The sequence below is a fragment of the Hypanus sabinus genome, chromosome 3 (genome assembly GCF_030144855.1).
Source record: "Hypanus sabinus isolate sHypSab1 chromosome 3, sHypSab1.hap1, whole genome shotgun sequence".
NCBI lineage: Eukaryota > Metazoa > Chordata > Chondrichthyes > Myliobatiformes > Dasyatidae > Hypanus > Hypanus sabinus.
Genome location: NC_082708.1, coordinates 52,960,554 through 52,982,019, shown reverse-complemented (window position 1 = coordinate 52,982,019; position 21,466 = coordinate 52,960,554). Strand labels below are relative to the sequence as shown.

The window sequence follows — 21,466 nt, the reverse complement described above, 5'->3', positions numbered from 1 at the left end:
ACATTGGGGGAAACTAGTGGCAGAGAGAGTCAGCTGCTTTAGATTCTTCAGTGTTAACTTATCATATGACCTGTTCGGATTCCAGCATAGATGCAATTATAATAGAATCATGTTGTTCCTTTACATTTTTAGAAGGTTAAGGATGTTCAGCTTGGCATAGAACACTCTAATAAACTTCATCAGATGGATTGTTTAGTATAGCAATTTGAATGTGTTGGAATTTAAGAATTTGGCGAGAGTAGTGGCCTCTGCCCAGTACATCATGGGCTCATCCCTCTCCACCTTGGAAGTATATACAAGAGGCACTGCTTTAAAAGTGCACCATCTATCATTAAAGATTGCCACCATCCGGACCACGCCATCTTTTTGCAGCTACTATCAGACAGGAAGTACAGAACTATCACGTTGAAGATTGGCTACTTCCCCTCAACCATTTGGTTCTTGAACTAACTTTCAAAACTCTAATCACTGTGATTTAGCAACACCATAACCAGTTTGACTACTTTGCACTAAAATGGACTTGGTATTTTTTTTCTAATTGTGTTTTCTTGAAAAAAAAGTTTATATTTTATGGTTAACTTGTTTTTCTTGGGAATGCTGCATATATACTATATGCCTGTGATGGTGCTGCAAGTTTTTCATTCCACTTGTGCATACGGCAACAAACCTGCTTTTGACTTTGACATGCACAAAATGAATAATCAAAAGATGGGGATACTGGAAATATGAAATAAAGTGAAGAATGCTGGAAAAATTCAACAGCTCAGGTGCTGCCTAATCTGAGTTTTTCCAGCATTTCCTGATTTTGATTTTAGACACACTAGCTGGCCAATTAAAAATGAATTTGAGAAAATAATTAAGGGTATGAACTATAATGTACAGCTGCTCTTCTTGGTGTTTACGTGGATTAAGTGACGAGGCGAGGATCATTGGAAAACTTTTCCCATCAATTGTGTTGCAAATTGCATTAAGTAGAAATAAACATGACTGGAGGTATAATGCATTAAAGCTTTATTTTTCTTAAGTTGTTGCAACCATCACAAGCTATGAGTAAATGTAAGTAGAGTGCAATAGTTAAGAAAACAAACCAAAATTATTCAGAAAATATAAGTGAATGTAACTAGTTGTAGTATAAAATAAATTGACAATGCAAAAATAGAAGCTGATTCATGTTATTGTAGCCAAGTTCAATAATAGCACTTCCTGGATCATCAATATTTTCTGATATTTTTTCCAAAAGATTAACTATTTGCATACATGTGAACTTGCATATTGAATCCCTGTGACTTCCTTGTTGTTATAGTCATAGACAAATACCATGTATTGATGGAAGAAATAAATCATATCTGGGAATAAAAATAAAGTTATTAATTTTGAAAATCAATAGTCACAAATATGACCCAAATTTTTACCAAAAGACAATCATGCAGACTTTCCAGATGTTCTTTGGAATTTTCCTCAACTGACATATAGAAGGTATTTGAGAGACTGGCTAGATGTAGAAGATGCAGATATCTCAGGAGCAATCCATCAAGTACGAACTCAACATGCATGCAACAAGTGAATGGTGGGTTTGTGATTTGATTGTGCAATCTATATTTACAAGTAGAATGGAAACCAAGCATCACAAATCACAGTAACATGTTCTGTTTATTGTTATCTTTACAACTATGAGGAAGTTTTATGTTTTGTGAATTTTTTTATATATAAAGTATCCTCATCAATCAAAAAAAATGGTAGTTGCTTTCTATATGGTGCTTCCCTAGACATTGTATAACATTGTTCAGAATAGAAAAGGCATTGTGGCTTGCAGAAACTACCTATTTCCTCTTTGTGATTATATTTCTTTAGAAAGGGTGTTTTCATAGTTGGCTGGTAATCTAAATTAGTGGCAAGTCAAAAACAGTTTGTGGAATAGTGCAAACTGAGTTACTAATGCATTTCAACTAATTCCTTAGCATAATAAAGACTAAATTGAAAATTCCTGAGAACTTACCTTTCGTTTACTATACACTCAGTGGTCGCTTTATAAGGTACATATCTCCACCTGCTCATTAATGCAGGTATCTAATTGGCCAATCATGTGGCAGCAACTCAATGCATAAAAGCATGCAAACGTGGTCAAGAAAGTTCAGTTGTTGTTCAGATCAAACATCAGAATGGGAAAAGAAATGTGAACTAAGTGACTTTGACTGTGGAATGATTGTTAGTGCAAGACACGGTGGTTTGAGTATCTCAAGGACTGCTGATCTCCTGGGATTTTCATGTAGAATAGTCTCTAGAGTTTACAAGAATGACATGAAAAACCAGTGAGCAGCAGTTCTTTGGGCAAAAAAAAGCTTTGTTAATGAGATGAGACAGAGGAGAATGGCCAAACTAGTTCTAGCTGACAGGAAGGCAACAATAACTCAAATAACTATGCTTTTACAACAGTGGTATGCAGAAAAGCATCCGTGAGTGCAAAACATGTTGAACCTTGAAGTTGTTCAACGCAGCAGAAACATACACTCAACAGAAAACATACACTCAATGGTCCTTACATTAGGGATAGGAGATACTGAATGTAAGCACCTTTGTAATTAAAATAGCAGATTGTAAGTCAAAAGAATTTTTATTTTTAAGCTAAATGTTATCTTGATCTGATTAATCACTAAATACTTAATTAATTTCAATAAAGCTTGTGACTTTTGTAATAGATAATTAATACATACGTTCATCCTGAATTGCAGCATCAATAGGAGTACTGACGCCTGGCCACACATGTTCTATCGGTTTTGGATATCCATCTTCCATTTTTCCTGCACTTTCAATGTAACTAATATGCAAAAGGACATAATCTGGTTATTCTAAAAAGAGTGCTTAATAATATTACTGGAAATTTACGTAAAGTTAAATTTCTTACCTCCAACACTGGTCTTCCACAAAGAAGAATGTCTTTCCAGTCTTTGAAATCTGTACAGCTGCATCAATTTTCTTAACAGTTCGAGGAAAACCAAAATCATATATTGACCTGGGAGTATCAATCAAGTCATATCCACTGACTATCCAGTATGTTTTTCCTATCCAATTGAAATAAAAAATAAATAAATTTGGGGATTATACCATATGAAACATTGTATACCTGATTCAAACTTCAACATACTGAATCGAACTGACAAAGAGCACACCAGTTCCATTGGAAATCTCTGGCTGTTAGCCTTTGTGGCTTATCTCTCCTTGGACTTGTGTGTCTTTGGCGGACTGAGGCAAGCATTACCATTACAGCCTCCAGTAATGTAGCACAAGTGCACAGAGGAGAGGGTCAGGTATACTTTGCATCTCCTTTGCCTTACAGGAAGCTTGTTAATGGAGAGAATCCTTCCATTTACTGTATCTATCTGGAAAAGGCAAGTCCAGCAGAGCAGATATTGCAGGTGATAGTTTTGGGCAGCAGGCAATGTCCAGAATATATACCCTATATACTTTTTAAAAAAAATAATGTGATTTAAACAAACAAGGTTAAACAGCTTTATTGCTATGGATTGTGCAATGCCACTGTTTCATAGATTCTGGCATCTATTTAGAAACTTCCACCTAGCTGCCGTTATGTTTTGCATTTGGAAAACTATTTTATTCTTCACTGGCCACAAATAAGGTGGCTGGCAGTACAAACATTGGTGGATTTGTGGACAATGAGGGAGATTGCCATAGGATTCAGCAGATGGAAATATACCAGTTGGAAATATGGGCAAGGAAGTGCCAAATGGTATGTAATCCAGACAAGAGTGAAATGATGCATTTTCAGAGGTCAATTGTAAGAAGAAAGTACACAATAAATGGCAGGACCCTAAGGAACGCTAATGTACAGAGGGATCATGGGTGCCAGTACATAGCTCTCTGAAAGTGGCAACACAAATAGAGAGGGTGGTAAACAAGGCATATGGTATGCTTGTTTGTAGTGGTTGGTTGGGGTGTGGAGTATAGTATAAAAATGTTGAAGTTGTGCTGCAGCTGTACAAACTTTGGTTAGGCCACATTTGAAGTATTGTATATAGTGCAGATTTTGGAGAGGATGCTGAGAGCTTCAGCAGGTTATTGCCTGGATTAGAGAGTATCACCTATAAGGTGACATTGGATGGGGTTGTATTGTTTGCTCTCAAGTCTGCTGTGGTGATGCACCATCAATGACTCTCGGAGATGTGAGGCGAGATAGGGTTTTATTAGCTGGAAGAAAGCACTGTCAGCAGCAAGAGACCACCACAGAACATTCTGGAGACTGAGAGGCCGGGCTCAGGCCTTGATCGCCTTTATACAGGGGTCTGTGGGAGGAGCCACAGGAGCAGTCAGCAGGGGGCGTGTCCAGACAGGTATATGTAGTTCACCAAATACACCCCCCCCCCTTTGTTTTAAAAGAGAGTCCCCATGGGGCGAAATTCCTTACAAGTATATTTACAGGTTAAGTCTATCAGGTGGTCGAATCTGTCGCTGTGATCTACGTTGCACTGGTGCCGGTGGTGATTGCACCGTGTCCGAGTCAATAAAACTCTCAGTGCTGCCAGTGTCAAACAGGCAGCTAGTCCTGTGCCCCTCCACCAGGATGTCCATCATTGACCTTTCAAGCTGGTGTGGGGCGCTTTGGTCGAGGGTTACGGAGGCCAGAGTTGAATCGCCATCTTGGTGCATGGTAAGCACCCGTGGGTTGGAGGCGGGGTGGGGTGGCGGCGACCAAGATGGCCGCCCCCATGCCTCGCACACGGCGCTGCTCAACCCCGCTCGTGGTTTAGACTTACAGACCTTGGCGAAATGGCCCTTCTTTCCACAGCTGGAGCAGGTCGCTTCTCCGGCCGGGCAGCATTTTTGGCGTTGCTTTTCGAGTCCGCAGAAGTAACACTGCACAGTCTTGCGATTGGCAGCAGCTGTGGTCGCTTCGCTGGAGGGTTGCAGGGAGTTCATGGACTTGCGAGTGGCTGCAGCTGAGGTCGATTGGCTGGGTGGCGGGGTCTGCAGTGTCCACGGGGCCAGCGGGAGATCGCGTGGCTGGGCAGCATCAATGTTGTGCAGAGCAGCCTCCAGCGTGTCGGCCAGCTCGATTGCCGAGCGTAAGGTAAGATCGGCATTTTCCAGCAGCCGCTGGCGCACGTACACTGACCTGATCCCCGTAACGAAGGCGTCTCGTACCAGGAGCTCCGCATGCTGTTCCGCCGTCAGTCCTCTGCAGTCACAGGCCCGCACGAGTGTCTATAGGGCCTGGACAAAATCAGTGCTCGACTCTCTGGCCCGCTGCCGCTGTGTCACTAAGCGATGTCTTGCGTAGATGGTCATCGGCCGCAGGTACTGTCTTTTGAGGGCGTCCAGTGCCCCTTGGTAGGTCGGCAGGTACCTGATGAGGGACTATACCCTCATACTGACCTTGGAGAGGTGGATTTTGTGCATGATGGCAGGCTCAGTCACAGGAATCTCTTCCAGATATGATTGGAAGCATGCAAGCCAGAGTTCAAAGGCAATAGCTGCTTCTGGAGCTTGAGGATCAATGTCCAATTTTCCCGGATTATTAAATACTCTCCATGTTTTAAAATTCCAGCTAATAAAATTGATGCACCATCAATAACTCTCGGAGACGTGAGGCGAGAGATAGGTTTTTATTAGCTGGAAGAAGGCACTGTCAGCAGCAAGAGACCACCACACTACATCCTGGAGACTGAGGCCAGGGCGGTGTCTCCAATCGCCTTTATACCGGGGTCTGTGGGAGGAGCCACAGGAGCAGTCAGCGGGGGGGGGGGGGGCGTGTCCAGACAGGTATATGTGGGGTGTATAAAAGTGTATAAAATTATGAGAGGCATAGTCAAGGTATATAGATTCTTGTTTTCCAGGGTAAACATGTCAAATACAACTTTAATGTGAGAAGAAGTTAAAGGGGAAGTTGTGTGGTGTATGTTTTTTTTTAAACAGAGTGGCAAGTGCCTGGGTTGCACTGCTATGGGTAGTGGTGAAACCAGACATGGTTGCAATGTTTAAGAGGTATTTACCAGACAAGTGAATTGGCAGGGAACCGAGGAGTATGGATCACGTGCAGGCAGATATGCAGCTTAAGTTGGCATCATCATGGCCAAAGCACCTGTTCCTGCGCTGTACTGTTCTATGTACTAGTTAGAGAGCTACACAGTTAAAAGAGACTTTCATTCATTAATCCATTTCACTCTGAACCATCCTGTCATGTATGTTCTTTAATTATCTTCTGTTCAATCTTCCACTTACAGAAGTTGGTTTTTGTGCTTTGTTCCAAATTTCAACAGTAATCCAGTATTCAACGGACTCTCAGAGCTACCTGGACTATACCGCATTCCACCCTGCTACTTGTAAAAACGCCATCTCTTTCTCTCGATTCCTCCATCTCTACCACATCTGCTTGCAGGAGGGAGATGTTCTTTTTCAAAGAAAGGGGCTTCTCTTCATCCACCATCAATGCTGCTCTCACCCCCATCTCTCCCATTTCACGCACATCTGCTCTTATCCCCATCCTCCCGCCATGCTACCAGGGATAGGGTTCCTCTTGTTGTCACCTACCATCCCACCAGCCTCCGCGTGCAGCACATAATTCTACGAAACATCCGCCAACTCCAACTGGATCCCATAACCAAGCACATCTTTCCCTCTCCCCTGCCCCCCCTCCCCCACTTTCTGACTCCCTTGTCCATTCGTCCCTCCCCACTGATCTCCCTCCTGGCACTTATACTTGCAAGTGGAACAAGTGTTTCACCTGCACCTACACCTCCTCCCTCACTACCATTCAGGGCCCCAAATAGTCCTTCCAGGTGAAGCGACACTTTGCCTGTGAGTCTTTTGGTGTTATATACTGCGTTCGGTGCTCCCGGTGTGGTATTTTGTATATCGGCATGACCTGATGTAGATTGGGAGACTGTTGCACCAAGCATCTACACTCTTCCAGAACAAGCAGGATCTCCCAGTGGCCACCCATTTCAATTCCACCTCCCACTCCCATTCCAATCTGTCAATCCATGGCCACCTCCACCATTGGGATAAGGCCACACTTAGGTTGGAGGAACAACACCTTGTATTCTGTTTGGGTAGCCTCCAACCTGATGGCATGAACATCAATTTCTCAAACTTCCAGTAATGCTTCCACCCCCCCCCCCCACCCACCTTCACCATTTCCCATCCCCTTGTCCCTCTCTTATGTTATCTGCTTGCCCGCCCATCACTTCTCTCTGGTACTCCTCCCACCCCCCCCCCCTTCTTTCTTCCATGGCCTTCTGTCTTTTTCACCAATCAACTTCCTAGCTCTTTGCTTCATCCTTCCCCCTCCAAGTTTCACCTTATCGCTTGGCATTTCTCTCTCCCCTTCCTCCACCTTTCAAATCTACTCCTCAGCTTTTTTTCTCCAGTCCTGCCAAAGGATTTTGGCAAGAACCGTTAACAGTACTTTTTTTCCATAGATGCTGAGTGTGTGTTGTAGAGTATTCTGCTGTCATTTTCTATGCATCCCTAGTCTGTTAAATGACATCATTAATCATTGTGGGAGATTAGAGGAAATTTACTCTATTTCTGGCCAATGCCATCGGTAGCATTGTAATACTCAACTTTTACCCTGCTCTATTCTTGACAAATACACCCTACTCCGAGTAGAATTTATGGAGTGGTCAATACATACTGTATTTCATAAATATCCACTAAAGCACAAAGTTATGACAAGCTTGTAAGTGAGATGACTAACCTTTGAAAAATACATTAATGTTCTCTTTTTTGTTTTCATAGCTTGCATCGAGTTGAGTTGGGAGAAATGGCCATTGGGTACTGACCACAACCATACTTGGATATATATTTGGATGGATGCGCCAAGCAAACCTAAATAAAAATTATATATATTAATACAATTTTACCATTTCAAATTGTAGATTCTTGGTCACCATCTTCATGTTGGTATTAAATATTAAACACCCTTAGTAGTAGATTTCAATATATTTTGTGATAAATAGATTGAAAATGGCACCTTGAAGTTGTTTTAGAAACAGCACATTTTCATTGGTAAATCAATGTAAACCTCATGTAGTTTATGTCTGATTAATATTGCATTAAAATATAAACATAACTGTTGAGAAGTACAACAACATCAGTAAAGAAAATCAATAATTTAATGTTTTCAGAGTGGAGGTTGTATTTTCCACTAAACTGCACCTAGGATTGCTATGTTTATCTCAAGGAAATCAGGGAGTGGGTGCATCTCAGAGTATGCATGCAAATGACATAGAAGTAAGCAATTATGCCTTTTTTCTCGCATCACCCAAATACTAATCATTGCACATACATGTAAGGGAGACTATTCCCAAGACTTGTATTAGGACACTGCAGATGGTAAGATATTGAACAAAAATTTTAAGTGTATGGAATGGAAATTATGATGGATGGGGAATGTTGGGAATTCAGGCATTACAGAATTATGTGTATTATTCCTGGCATTTATTCCAACAAGAATAACAGTTTTCAGTTCTTAGTGTTAAGTACAAGCAGGCAATCAGTTTGAAATTTAAAAGGACAACTTTGAAATGAAACAATGTCTTCAGAACATAATGTCTCCACAGCAGGAGACAGGCTGCTTAGGAGATAAGGTTTGCAAAGTGATGTGACCATGAAATGTTCTCGTATGTATCAGCCATGACAATGGGGTATGCCAATTGGCATGCAACAAACCAGGCAACACTGGTTAAGTTATTTTGCACCAATTGTGATCAAGTTTGGGGGAATCTTCCAGATCAGACTGCTTTTCTCACCTAGCACCTCAAATCTTGATAGGCAAATTTGTTCTATCAATAGTTAGGATATGTTTGTTAAAATGATCTACCACTGAGCTATATCCCTTTGCGTGGGAGATTATTGAAGTAATTGAAATTGTATTGAATCATTTGCTGTTACATTTATTCTTAAGAGTATAATAATGTGATGCACTTTGATATTGTGAGACTATGGAGAGCATCTCCAATAAAATGCTTGTAATGATGAAAAAACACTATTTACATCAATCACTTCGGTGTTTCTTTTATGATTCGGTTCTGTCAAAACAGAGGATTGATTAGGAGGCAGAAGCCAAGTTGTTTTATCGAAATAATGCTGCATGTTTAGTAATGTTCCCCAAGGATCTGTACTGCAACCTTTTCTGGTCATTACAGTGGTAAATGACATAGATGAAAGAAAATGAGAATCCTCTGGTGACACTTAGATAGAAGGTGCAATCAGTAGTGTAAATAGGAGAAGAATGGTACAAAGGAACATTGCTGGCTTGGATGAATACAAGTGTAACAGGGTTCATTGTGAGAAATATGAGATAATTGCTGAAATACTTCATTTCAGGCAACATCCTGGTGCACCTCTTGTGCTCCAGTGCAAATGTATCTTGCCTGTTGTTTGGCAATCAGAAGTATATAAAGTGTGATCCAAATAATGTTTTAAAAAGTTGTACAGTAATCTCTCTGCTCTTCTATTCCTTGTTTTAGCTAATGAAGGCAATTTCCTCAAGGCCGAGTGGAGAGCCAGTGAGATTGCATCTACTAAGACTTCTGTGGCAACAGGCAAATTGCAGCAGGTCCAGATCCTTGCTTAGATGGGAGTTGATTCTAGGCACGGCCAGCCTCTCAAAGCACTTCATCACAGTAGCTGTGACGCTGCTGGACAATAGTTGTTGAGGCAGCTCACCCTGATCTTCTTGGGCAATGATATGATTGTTGTCTCTTTGAAGCTGCTGGCAACCCCCGACTGCGTACGTGAGATATTGAAGTTGCCCTTCAACACTCCTGCCAGTTGGTTGACACAAGTTTTTAGAGCTCTACCAGGTACGCCATCAGTGTTTGACAACTGGTGAGGCTTCAACCTCTTGAAAGATGTTCTGATGTCAGCTTCTGAGACAGAGATCACCAGTTGCTGCAGGAATTCGCAGAGGTGTAGTTTAATTCTCCCTTTCAAAGCATGCACAAAAGGCTTTGAACTCTGGGAGTGAAGTATCACAGCCATTTATGATGTTAGGTTTTTGTAGGAAGTAATGGCCTGTAAACCCTGTCAGAGAGGATGTGCTGATTCTGTCTCTAACTTCAAATGGAATTGTTTTCTCACTCCAAAAATAGCCTTCTGTAGATTGTACCTAGATTCCTTGTATAGTTCTGGATCACCAGTATTGAATATCACATATTTAGCCAAGATTTTCTCTCATTTTCTTTACAGCTGCATTGACCAACCACTGCTCTGAGCAGGGTCTTTTTTAAAAACATTGCCCTGAAAACTGTGCAGCATATTATACAGAAGGAAATTCCTGCTATGCGTGAGCACTTTAGTTATTGCACAGCCGCACATGTGCAGAGCTTAAAGGGAACAGTGGATCAAGCCCTAAGTAGACTTCGAATTTACTGGTTCATCCAGAGCTTTTTGTTTGAGAATCTCCAGTATGTTCTCAAAGGCATACACTCATCCACACAGTTTTGTATGAAGTCAGTGAAAAATCTGTATTCATTCAGACTCAAAGATGAATCCCTTAATATTGTCCAGTCCACAGACTTGAAGTACCTTTTAAGTGTTCCTACACCTCCCTTGACCATAACTTCTTTGGCCTCACCACTCTCGCTGTGGTGTTTAGTCTCTGCCTGTATGCTGGGAGTAGAAGTACAGTCTGGTAATTGAACTTTCCGAAGTGTGGATCTGGGCTAGCACAGTAAATGTTCTTGATGGTGGTATAACAGTTGTCAAGTGTATTGGCCCCACAGGTGATATGTTGGTGGTAGTTACCTTCAAGCTGGTTTGACAGTAATCTCCCACAATGATAAGGAAGGTTTCAGAGTGCACAGTTTCATGCCTGCTGTTTACATTGCCTGCCTGATGTTGATTTCAGGTGGAATGTATACAGCTACCAGGATGATGGTGGGAAACTCCCTTGGCAAATAAAATTGACGACGTTTGACGTTCTGGGTTGGGTGAGCTAGACTGAGACAGAACCACCATGTTTGTGCACTACAATGAGTTAATCATGAAGCATCCTCTGTCTTTAAAAGAATGAGCCATCCTGTCTTTGTGGAGAATGGTGAAGGTATTGGGCTATGCTACCACATCGTTTCTAAGATATGCTGACTAGAGTTGTGCGCTGGTCTTCCATTGGTGGGGGAGAGCTTATTGCTGATCCTCGAGTTGAAGACCTTGGGGGGAAAAAAGTGGTGCAGCAGACTTTAACACCGTTGTTTGTTTATGTCTCCTTTCTTGTTGAGTGATACCTTCCTGTCCCTTAATTAGGGGGAGAGAGAGAGCTTCTGGAATGTCAAATAGTCAGGTGAACGATTATTTTTTGTTGGACTGCAGATCATGGTATTTATTGAGGGCTTTGCTTGGTGGGTGGAGGTTGCTGATGTTTTTTGCTGAAATAAGTGGTGGGGGAGGGGCTGATCATTGCTTTGCTTCTGCCTGTGTGTTGGGGGGTAGGATGAGTAGGGAGCCTTTGGGGTTCTAATGTTTTTATTAACACTCATGGTCTGTGAAGAACAATAATTTCAGGATGTATATTGGATGCATTCTCTGATATTAAAATCAAACTATCGAACTATTTACCAATACTTCATGTGTCCTTACTAATACCTTGGATAACTGCAACATACTAACCCAAATGTTATACCCAAGTAGACCTGCCTATGAAAGTAAATCTGCTAATTGTTTTCTTTATGACTCTGTCCACCTGTGTTTCCATTTTCAGAGAGCTATGAACCAGTAACTCAAGGTCCCTCTATACAACAATACAGAGGTCCCAGTCATTTACTAAAAGTATACAGCCAGTATTATGAAAACACAAAATGTCTGCTCACATTTGTCTGCTCAACTTCTCAGCTGATCTACTTCCTTTCTAACTTTGAGTGTCCACAACTCCATCAATCTTACAGTTAAGCACAAATTTACTTAAAAGACAACAAACATTCTCATCTTATATTTATATCTAGGACAAATAACAAGGGACTCAACACCAATTTGCATGGTATACCACTGGTTACAGACTTCCAGTCAGAAAAACAATGCTACTTCCTATGACCAAAAACAACTTTGAAATCCACTTTGTCAAAACACTTTGGAACTCTTCTGCCATAACCGCCTGTACAGGCCTTCAGTATGGAATCTAGTCAAGACGCCATGCTGAAGTCCATATGTACCATGTCTATCTCCTTGTCTTCATAACTTTTCTTTTCACTCCTTCAAAAAAATCAGGTTTGTGAGGCAGGATTTCCCATGCACTAAGCCATGCTGACCCTTCTAATCAGACTTTACCTTTCCCAGCGATTATAAAGCCTATACCTAAATTTTATCCAGTAGTTTCCCTATTACTCACTTAAGGATCAGCAGCCTGTAGTTTCCTGCTTATCCTCACCACCTTCTCAAATAAGGGAACAATACTAGCTACCCTTCATCACCTGTGACTAAATGGATGCAAAAAATTGTCAGACCTTTAACAGACTTTTCCATTACTTCTCATAAGACCTTGAGATTGATTAAATTGGCCCTGGGTATCGGTCCACCTTAATTGCTCTTTCAATCTTTCATTTTCAAAGAGCTATGTGTACATAGATTCAGATCCTTCTGTTCCTGCACACCCTACAAAGATGTGCCACTAACCTACTTTGTCGCTTCTCCTTCTGCCAAAGAAACATCAGTTAATATTTAACTGTTAATTTGCATTGTCACTTCTCTGTCCAATGTGCCAGCCTTTTAGAAGTATATTACTATCTTCCTCACTTGTTGCCATGCTAAGCTTTGTATCTTTCAAATTTTGAAATTTTACTCTGATCATCCTAGTCAGTAATGTACACTGAAGGACAGTAGGAATTGTCAGCGTAAAAATTCTATATTACTCTTGTTCTTGAGTCTTTTTTTAAATCCATGGTGTAAATAATTCTGTTACTCCAGAACCCTCGATGTTGTTAATCATGTTTTATATCAACTTTCTGTATATCCCTCCAATCATCATGGACTCACCATCACTACTGAGCAAGTGAGGAGGTCTCTGGGGAAACTCAGACACGGCAAAGCATTGGAACCGGATGGTGTGAACCCCAAGTTCCTGAAGGGGTGTGCTGAGCAGCTGTGTGGAGTTCTCCAGTGCACTTTCAATCCGAGTCTCAGTCTGGAAAGGGTCCCGACTGTGTGGAAAACATCATGTGTGGTCCCAGCACCCAAAAGGGGCCGTCCGAAAGTCTTGAATGACTACCGTCCAGTGGTCCTGACCTCACACTTCACTAAGACCCTAGAGAGGCTGGTCCTTTCTGACCCCTGTTGAGATGAGCCCTTGATACCCTACAGTTTGCCTACCTGGAACAGATTGGGGTCAACTGTGCTGCCATTGACCTTCTGAACAGAGCCTACTTCCATTGGATAAGCAGGGCAGCACTGTGAGGATCATGTATTTTGATTCTCAAGTGCCTTCAATACCATGCAGCCCTCATTGCTGGGGAAAGAGCTCCATTCAATGCAGGTTGGCACTTCCATTGTCTCTGGGATAATGGACTACTTGACCGGCAGACCAGTTTGTCTAGCTTCAGAGCTCTATGTCATACATGGCTATATTCAGCTCTGGGGCCCCACAGGGGACCGTATTGGCTCCCTTCCTGTTTACCCTGTACAACACTGAGTCGTGTCATCCGCAGAAATTCCCTGATGACTCAGCAATAACTGGGTGTAAAAAAGGAGGATGGGAGGATGAATACAAGGCTCTGGTGGAGGATTTTGTTAAATCATGCGAGCTGAAGCATTTGCAGCTCAACATCAGTAACACAAAGGAGAAGGCGGTGAACTTTAGGAAGAGCAAGTCTGTACTGCTCCCTGTTACCATTGATGGTGAGGACTTACAAGTACCTGGGGGTGCACCTGGACGACAAACTTGAGTGGAGCACCAACACAGAGGCTGTGTACAAGAAGGGCCAGGGTTGCCTCTACTTCCTGAGGACACTGAAGTCCTTTGGAATACGCAATCCCTCCTTCGCATGCTCTACCAGTCTGTTGTCTCTAGTGCAGTCTTCTATGCGGTGGTGTGCTGGGGCAATGGCATCAACACGGGTGATGCCAACAGGCTGAATAAAGTATTTAGAAAGGTCAGCTCTGTTATAGGAGTCAATCTGGACAGACCGGAGGCTGTGGTAGAGAAGAGGAATCTATGGAAAATCCTGGCAATTCTGGGCAATGTGTCTCACCCTCTGCATGTCACCTTGGCTGAACAGAAGAGCACTTAGAAATAGACTAAGACAGCTGTGCTTCTCCAAAGAGTGCTTTATGAGGTCATTCTTACCCTGAGTTGTTAGGTTCTTTAATCAGTCAACCTATAGCCGAGGAAGTGATGACCCCCTACTGTTAGACTGTTTCAGGTAATTTATATCTTTCTTCTTACTTCTCTTCTGATATCTGTATATCTGTGCTCTTGCAATGCTACTGCAAAACTGTAATATCCTTTGGGATTAATAAAGTATTTATCTATCTATCTATCTTTCTCAAATGAAACACAATAGACAACATTTTCTTGATTCTGTACAATCTTTTTGAGAGACCAAATTAATTGAAATTTCCATAATGATATTTGTCTTTTAAGGGTTTTGAGCAAAGTGTGCAGTTAGACTTAAGATGTAGATCAATTTGATCTAATTGAATGGCATATTAGGATCAGGAGGAATATGGATCTGTTCCAAATCCTATCTTTAAGTATCAGAAATATGGTGAAAGGTATCTTAATGTCATGTATTCTAAAATGTTCTCGAGCAAATGATCATAGCACTAATCATCAGAGTCCTGCAACTATTTCTATCTCCTAAAGAATGAACCTTTAAGATATTGCAGACATTTTAAAGGCCTTTTTCATGCTGGAAGGTACAGGAACTATACAAATGTCTGTAGAAATTTAGCCAAACTTTTTCCTCAGGGAACAACTTTAGAGAACTGGTTGGAAACTTATCTGTTATATTTTGTTAAGAGTAATAGCTAACTCCCAAAATCTTATTGTGCTATTTGTCTTTACAAATACTTCAAACAATATTTTAGTCTAATTTCTATTTATTTTAAATATCCAGACCTTACTTCCTTTCATCACACATTAAACTGCAGGGGTCAATGATAAAATTTGCACACAGAATTGTTGCCTACCTGTCTTTAAAGTAAATTTTTTCACCTCGCATTGTACAGGCTGCATCAAAGGTCAAACTGGTGTCACATGCCTTTGGAGTCACTGGATGTGGTCTAATTTTACTGTTACTTGATGAACCTAGGATAATATATTAAATTGAATGTAAATATTCAGTTGTAAATAAATATTTATGCTGATTGTTGGCTGTTTATTGCTATACACCATTATGCTGAATTGGATGCTGACAATTTATGCAATAGTGTGTGACCTTTCATTTGTCTAAATTTTTGCTGAAAACATATTTCAAATGAGATAAAACAGAATCACAGTGTATCCAATTTAAAATAACAATATTATGATTTTATCTTCATAGCTTTCAGAGATAATTGTGATAGAAATTGAAACATGTATTATTTATTTAGTTCTGTAAGCTATCATTTATAGATTCCGCAGAAAAATAAGAGATTTAGACATACCGTACAGTTGTTGAATTCCTTGAACATCATCATCAGGCAGTATAAACTCATTCTCCGGAATATATCCATACGTGGGGTACATCAAAGCTCCAATGTCTTTAGAGTGGCTCAATCCCAGAGAATGGCCAAATTCATGAGCAGCCACTAGAAAGACATTTGTTCCTGCAAGTTCATACAAAATGATTTTAGCTAAACAGTCTTCTCAGGAATTTCATTATGCGGGAGAACTTTGAAATGATAGATTCAAAGAAAATAAATAGTATAATGTCAGAAATTATAAAGTTACAATCAGAAAAATATTGTTTATTTCTAGAACCTATGCATGTTATGATGATATTCTAAATGTTACTGCAAGAATTAAATTTGTATACTGACGTGCTTCATTATTATACCTTCAAACATATTTGTTTTCTAAGTAGCTTTCATTTTTTAGTCAGTGTCAAAGAGATGTTGCTATCCACAAAAACATAGTGCTTGCAGTGGCCTGGATTTCACCTTTCCTAATTTTGCTTACCAGTTATAAGGAATATACAGCCAACTAGTGATAGTTATATCCATTAATCAATTTGAAGTATTCTCATAAACAGTAAATGAGAGCTTACACAATTTTAAGAGGTAGCTTAAATAGTTTTATTAAACATGAAAGATGAAAAGGCTTGATACTGGATGTGGAGAGGACGTTTCCTACAGTGGGAGACTCTAAGACCAGAAAACACAGCTCAGAATAGAGGGGTATCCTTTTAAAATGGAGAGGAGGAGGAATTTCTTTAGCCAGAGAGTGGTGAATCTGTGGAATTCTTTGCCACAGGTAGCTGTTGAGGCCAAGTCTGTATATACATTTAAAGCAGAGGTTGATAGAAACATAGAAAACCTACAGCACAATATAGGCCCTTCGGCCCACAAAGTTGTGCCGAACATGTCCCTACCTTAGAAATTACTAGGCTTACCTCTTGCCCTCTATTTTTCTAAGCTCCATGTACCTATCTAAAATCCTCTTAAAAGACCCTATTGTATCCACCTCCACCACCGTTGCCTGCAGCCCATTCCACGCACTCACCACTCTCTGAGTAAAAAACTTACCCCTGACACCTCCTCTGTATCTACTCTTCAGCACATTAAACCTGTGTCCTCTTGCGACAACCATTTCAGCCCTGGGAAAATCATCTGACTATCCACATGATCAATGCCTCTCATCATCTTGTACACCTCTATCAGGTTGATGCACCATCAATAACTCTCGGAGACGTGAGGCGAGATAGGCTTTTATTAGCTGGAAGAAAGCACTGTCAGCAGCAAGTGACCATCACACAACATCCTGGAGACTGAGGGGCCGCGCTCAGGCCTCAATCGCCTTTATACAGGGGTCTGTGGGAGGAGCCACAGGAGCAATCGGCAGGGGGCGTGTCCAGACAGGCACACGTAGTTCACCACACAGGTCATCTCTCATCCTCCTTCACTCCAAGGAGAAAAGGCTGAGTTCACTCAACCTGTTCTCATAAGACATGCTCCCCAATCCAAGCAACGTCCTTGTAAATCTCCTCTGCACCCTTTCTGTGGTTTCCACATCCTTCCTGTAGTGAGGCGATCAGAACTGAGCACAGTACTCCAAGTGGGGTTTGAGCAGGGTCCTATATAGCTGCAACATTACCTCTCGGCTCCTAAATTCAATTCCACAATTGATGAAGGCCAATACATCATATGACTTCTTAACCACAGAGTCAACCTGCACAGCTGCTTTGAGCATCCTAGGGACTCAGACCCCAAGATCCCTGTGATCCTCCACACTGCCAAGAGTCTTACCATTAATACTATATTCTGCTGTCATATTTGACCTACCAAAATGAACCACTTCACACTTATCTGGGTTGAACTTCATCTGCTATTTCTCAGCCCAGTTTTGCATCCTATGGGTCCAACTGTAACCTCTGACAGTCCTGCATACCTCCAACCTTTGTGTCATCAGCAAATCCATCTCTCCACTTCCTAATCCATCTCTCCACTTCCTCATCCAGGTCATTTATAAAAATCACGAAGAGTCAGGGTCCCAGAACAGATCCCTGAGGCACTCCACTGGTGACTGACCTCCATGCAGAATATGACCCATCTACAACGACTCTTTGCTTTCTGTGTAGATTGTTGATAGGTCAGGGCATGAAGGGATATAGGGAGAAGGCAGGAGAATGGGGTTGAGAGGAAAATTGGATCAGCAATGATGAAATGGCAGAGCAGACTTGATGGGCCAAATGGCCTAATTCTGCTCCAACATCTTATGGTTTTATGATAGACTAAAAGACATGTAAGATTAAGGTGCTAGCTGAAATGTCATAAACAGTTATTATAATTAAATAAGAATGAAATATACAATAAGCAGTTTTTAAACAATTTTCTTAAGAACAATATATTAACATAAAAATAATAGCCTTAGGCCCAGAAGTATTGCTGGGAAAGATTTCAATAGTTTTGCTTCCAGTTTTCATCTTTCTCTCGTCAGATGAAATACGCAAGCTTAAGTGAATTTCTTGGGCATCTGGCTATTGGTAATGATTCAGCTATTCCCATTAATACCTCAACTTTTTCTTTCTGCTAAACAAACATTTTATATTGTCTTGGGTGATCAGTCATATAGTTATTTTATCTTCTCTGCCTTCCAACTATTATTGAAACTTCCTTTAAAAAACATAGTTCGTGTCAAAAAAGTCCTTGGAGAATGTTCTTGGGTCACCTAGTTTCAGAATAGTAAATATTGCAGGACAAAGTACCAAAAATAAACAATTAGATATAATTAAGATTAAAAATAAACAGTATTTTAATATGGTAATTGTCTTCTTTCCAGTAAGTAACTTGTTGAATTCTTAGGTTCCAGTTGACTAGAATATGCAACAATAGTTGAAACCTTTTACCTGCTGGGTCCAGTGACCAATTTTCATCTGAGTCAAAATGAGCGTCACCTCCCAAATTTATACCTGGTGCAAAGGCATGGGCCAGAAATTTTCCAGGTCCATCAAAAGGAGACCCATCACCATGTCCTAGACAAAGGGGAAAACAAGAATGAAGGGATATATTAATTGTTCATAAACAAACAGCCATAGTTAAATCAAATATAAAATATTGTTAACTTACGTCCCCGTTGAAAAGAGATCTCAATATCAGCTTCACCATCAAAAATCCTGGTAAAAGTCAATGGTGTGACTTCACTCCACACTTCTAAAGCTCTTCTGAAAGCACCTTCTACATATGACTCTGTCAATTTTGGGGTGTAATTGAGGACTCTTTTGGAAATTAATGGGAAAAATGTTAAAAATATGACTGCTATTAACAAATATTATTCAAAATAGAAGGGAAACCAAAAAAAAATTACCTATATGTCAGGTTTGTATGCTTCCATTTCTCATTGCCAATGTTATACCGGAGAACATTTGGAAATCCACATTGAGGTTTCTTCATAATCTCCAGAGTAGAATAATCCACTTCTCCAGTAACCTGGAGGCCATAGAATTCTTGCATTTTCTTAATACTTGCTCTGGAGGAATCTTTGCTTCCTTGCAGAAGATCGGAATCAACGCTGTAAAGTTTTTTGATATATTCCTGGAAAATCAGAATCACAGTGTTAATTAGCATTCCTCAAGGACACAAAATGTAGGTTATTCAAAATTGAAGTTAAAGTTATAAATGCTTGGAGACCTGGGCAAAATTACGTTCTAGAGGTGACAGTGGATATGTGAATGCAGATGGAATTTTCAGCAGAATAAAGAAAGTTAGAATCTGAAAACCTTTCATCTTGACTGGTGTTAATAATGGAATCTTTGCCGGTCCTTTCAGCCTCTTTTATATACTTGCCTAGTCATATTGCATAATTCAATGAACTATTTTGTAAGTGGCACAAACCAAAAGATTGCAAACCCATGCCTTAACATCTTTTTAATTCAGTTAAATCTTTTGAAATAATTAGTAGGAAATAGAATTGAACATTTTTATATATTGCAACACAATTAATTTGCATCACTAAATGTTAGTGCATTCAGATATTCCTTCAGAACCTTACCTTGCCTTTGGCACTCTCATCTCTTAAACAAATGCAACAAACCTCTGGATAATTTTTCACTACATTTAAAATTAACCATTTACCTGCCTCCACTTCCTTTCTCCTTCCCCATGCCCTTGCACATCAAGGAAAACCACCCAAAAAGTATATCACCTGTAGACATGAACCTATATTCTGTTCTCTTTTCATTCTTTGCTCATCAATGGCATCTACTCTGTCTCCTTCATTACATACCTATAAGAGCTCTGCTCACCAAGCTTATCATATTGGTCTCATTGTTCGTAACTGTAAGTGGCTCACTATTTTTAAATGCTGTTCTTCTTCCTTTCTAGATTCAAGTCATTAATCCCTCTTTTAAAATTTCAGCATTAAACCTTCCATTTGGTAAATTAGTACTGTACACACCTTCAAACTGTCTATTGTCTTCAAAGATCTTGGACCATAATCTAATGTTTCTGATCCATAAAGGCACAAGACATCATTAGATCTGTTTCTGTGCCGAGACATTTGTCAAGTTCATCAAGTGTTGACTGGGGGACATTTAGGATTACTGATCATACCATATTAAAATTTTTAAGTTAGTCATGGAAAAGGGAAGGAGAAAACTAAAGCAAAAGTGATCGCCCTTGTCAGGAAAGATGTTATCCCACAAGAGTAAGAAAGCCTCCATAGCCATTAAGTCTTTAAGCCTGAATGGGACTATTTAACATTTACTATGCTGTGGATGTCTGTACAGAACGTAGTACATAGTAGTTGTGGTATACTGCTTATATGGTTGAGATACATTCTGTATTGAGTTGGAGTGTATTGCTAAGCAAGGAAAGCTGTATATTGAATATTTGAGTGATATTGTAAATGTATTATTTGAATAAGCATTTAAGTATTTTATCCAAATACTTCATTATTGGTTACATATAAAAATACATGAATTGCATTATGTCATGACACTACCACGTGATAGGTGCACACTTTGCTTAAAAGTAAGTACAAAGTTTCATTCCCGACTCTCTTGTTTTCCTTTCAATTAGTTTTTAGAGAAATGAAACTTAACGCCTAGCTACTTTTCTGTCACTGCCAACCACTCCATGTCTAATGGCGGTTTCCCATGCAACTGCAGGAAGTGCAACTCTTGTCCTCTCACCTCTTCCTTTCTTGCCATCCAGGGATCCAAATAGTCTTTCCAGGTGAAGCAGTGATCCACTTGTATCTCTTGCAATCCAGTAAAGTGCACTTGGCGTTCACAATGGGGCCTCTTCTAATTTGCAGAAACCAAATGTAAGACTGGGTTATTGTTTTGCAAACCAACCCATTATCCCACATTTTCTACAATCTCAAACATGCATTTCCTGTATAGTAAGTGGTCCTTTCCTTTTCCCAGAGATACTGCCTGAACTTTGCAGTGTCTTCTACTTTTGTTGGTACTATTGAGCTGTTCCAAGTGAATGCCATTCGAGGTCCCCAATTTCAGTTAATTTAGGATTTCTTCCATATTTTGATGAACATGGAGGAATTCATCATCTGGGGGAGAACAACAAGCAATGATCATGTTTCTTTGGCTTTGAGAAATTTTTGAAGAGCCATTCAGTAATGACTGTATACCACTGTTCCACCAGCTCTGCAGAGTGAAGCTATACCTAGAGACCATGATGTTGGATCCTAGATGTTGGTCAAAAGGGGTGACTTATGAATTCCGCTTTGCCAGACTGTGGCTGGAGTAGACCTCAAATAAAGCTTTTCCAAGTCAGGCATGCTTTTTTAAAAAAAACTTGGTAACATTGATTAGATTAAGTCAAAATTCACTGCCTATAGATGATCTGTTCAGAATTATTCTTA

General features: G+C 40.3%; 1 protein-coding gene across 1 annotated transcript; it reads right to left on the bottom strand.

The window, feature by feature from the left end:
- Positions 1–994: 994 nt before the first annotated feature.
- LOC132390760 (collagenase 3-like) lies at positions 995–19,403 on the bottom strand. Its single transcript, XM_059963309.1, has 10 exons — positions 19,273–19,403; positions 18,950–19,176; positions 18,712–18,860; positions 18,492–18,617; positions 15,592–15,753; positions 15,136–15,253; positions 7,712–7,842; positions 2,903–3,059; positions 2,712–2,815; positions 995–1,346 (listed from the first exon to the last, which is right to left on the bottom strand). The coding sequence occupies exons 1-10, from the start codon at positions 19,366–19,368 to the stop codon at positions 1,246–1,248; spliced, it is 1,371 nt and encodes a 456-aa protein (XP_059819292.1). The 5' UTR covers positions 19,369–19,403; the 3' UTR covers positions 995–1,245.
- Between the last annotated feature and the right edge of the window lie 2,063 nt (positions 19,404–21,466).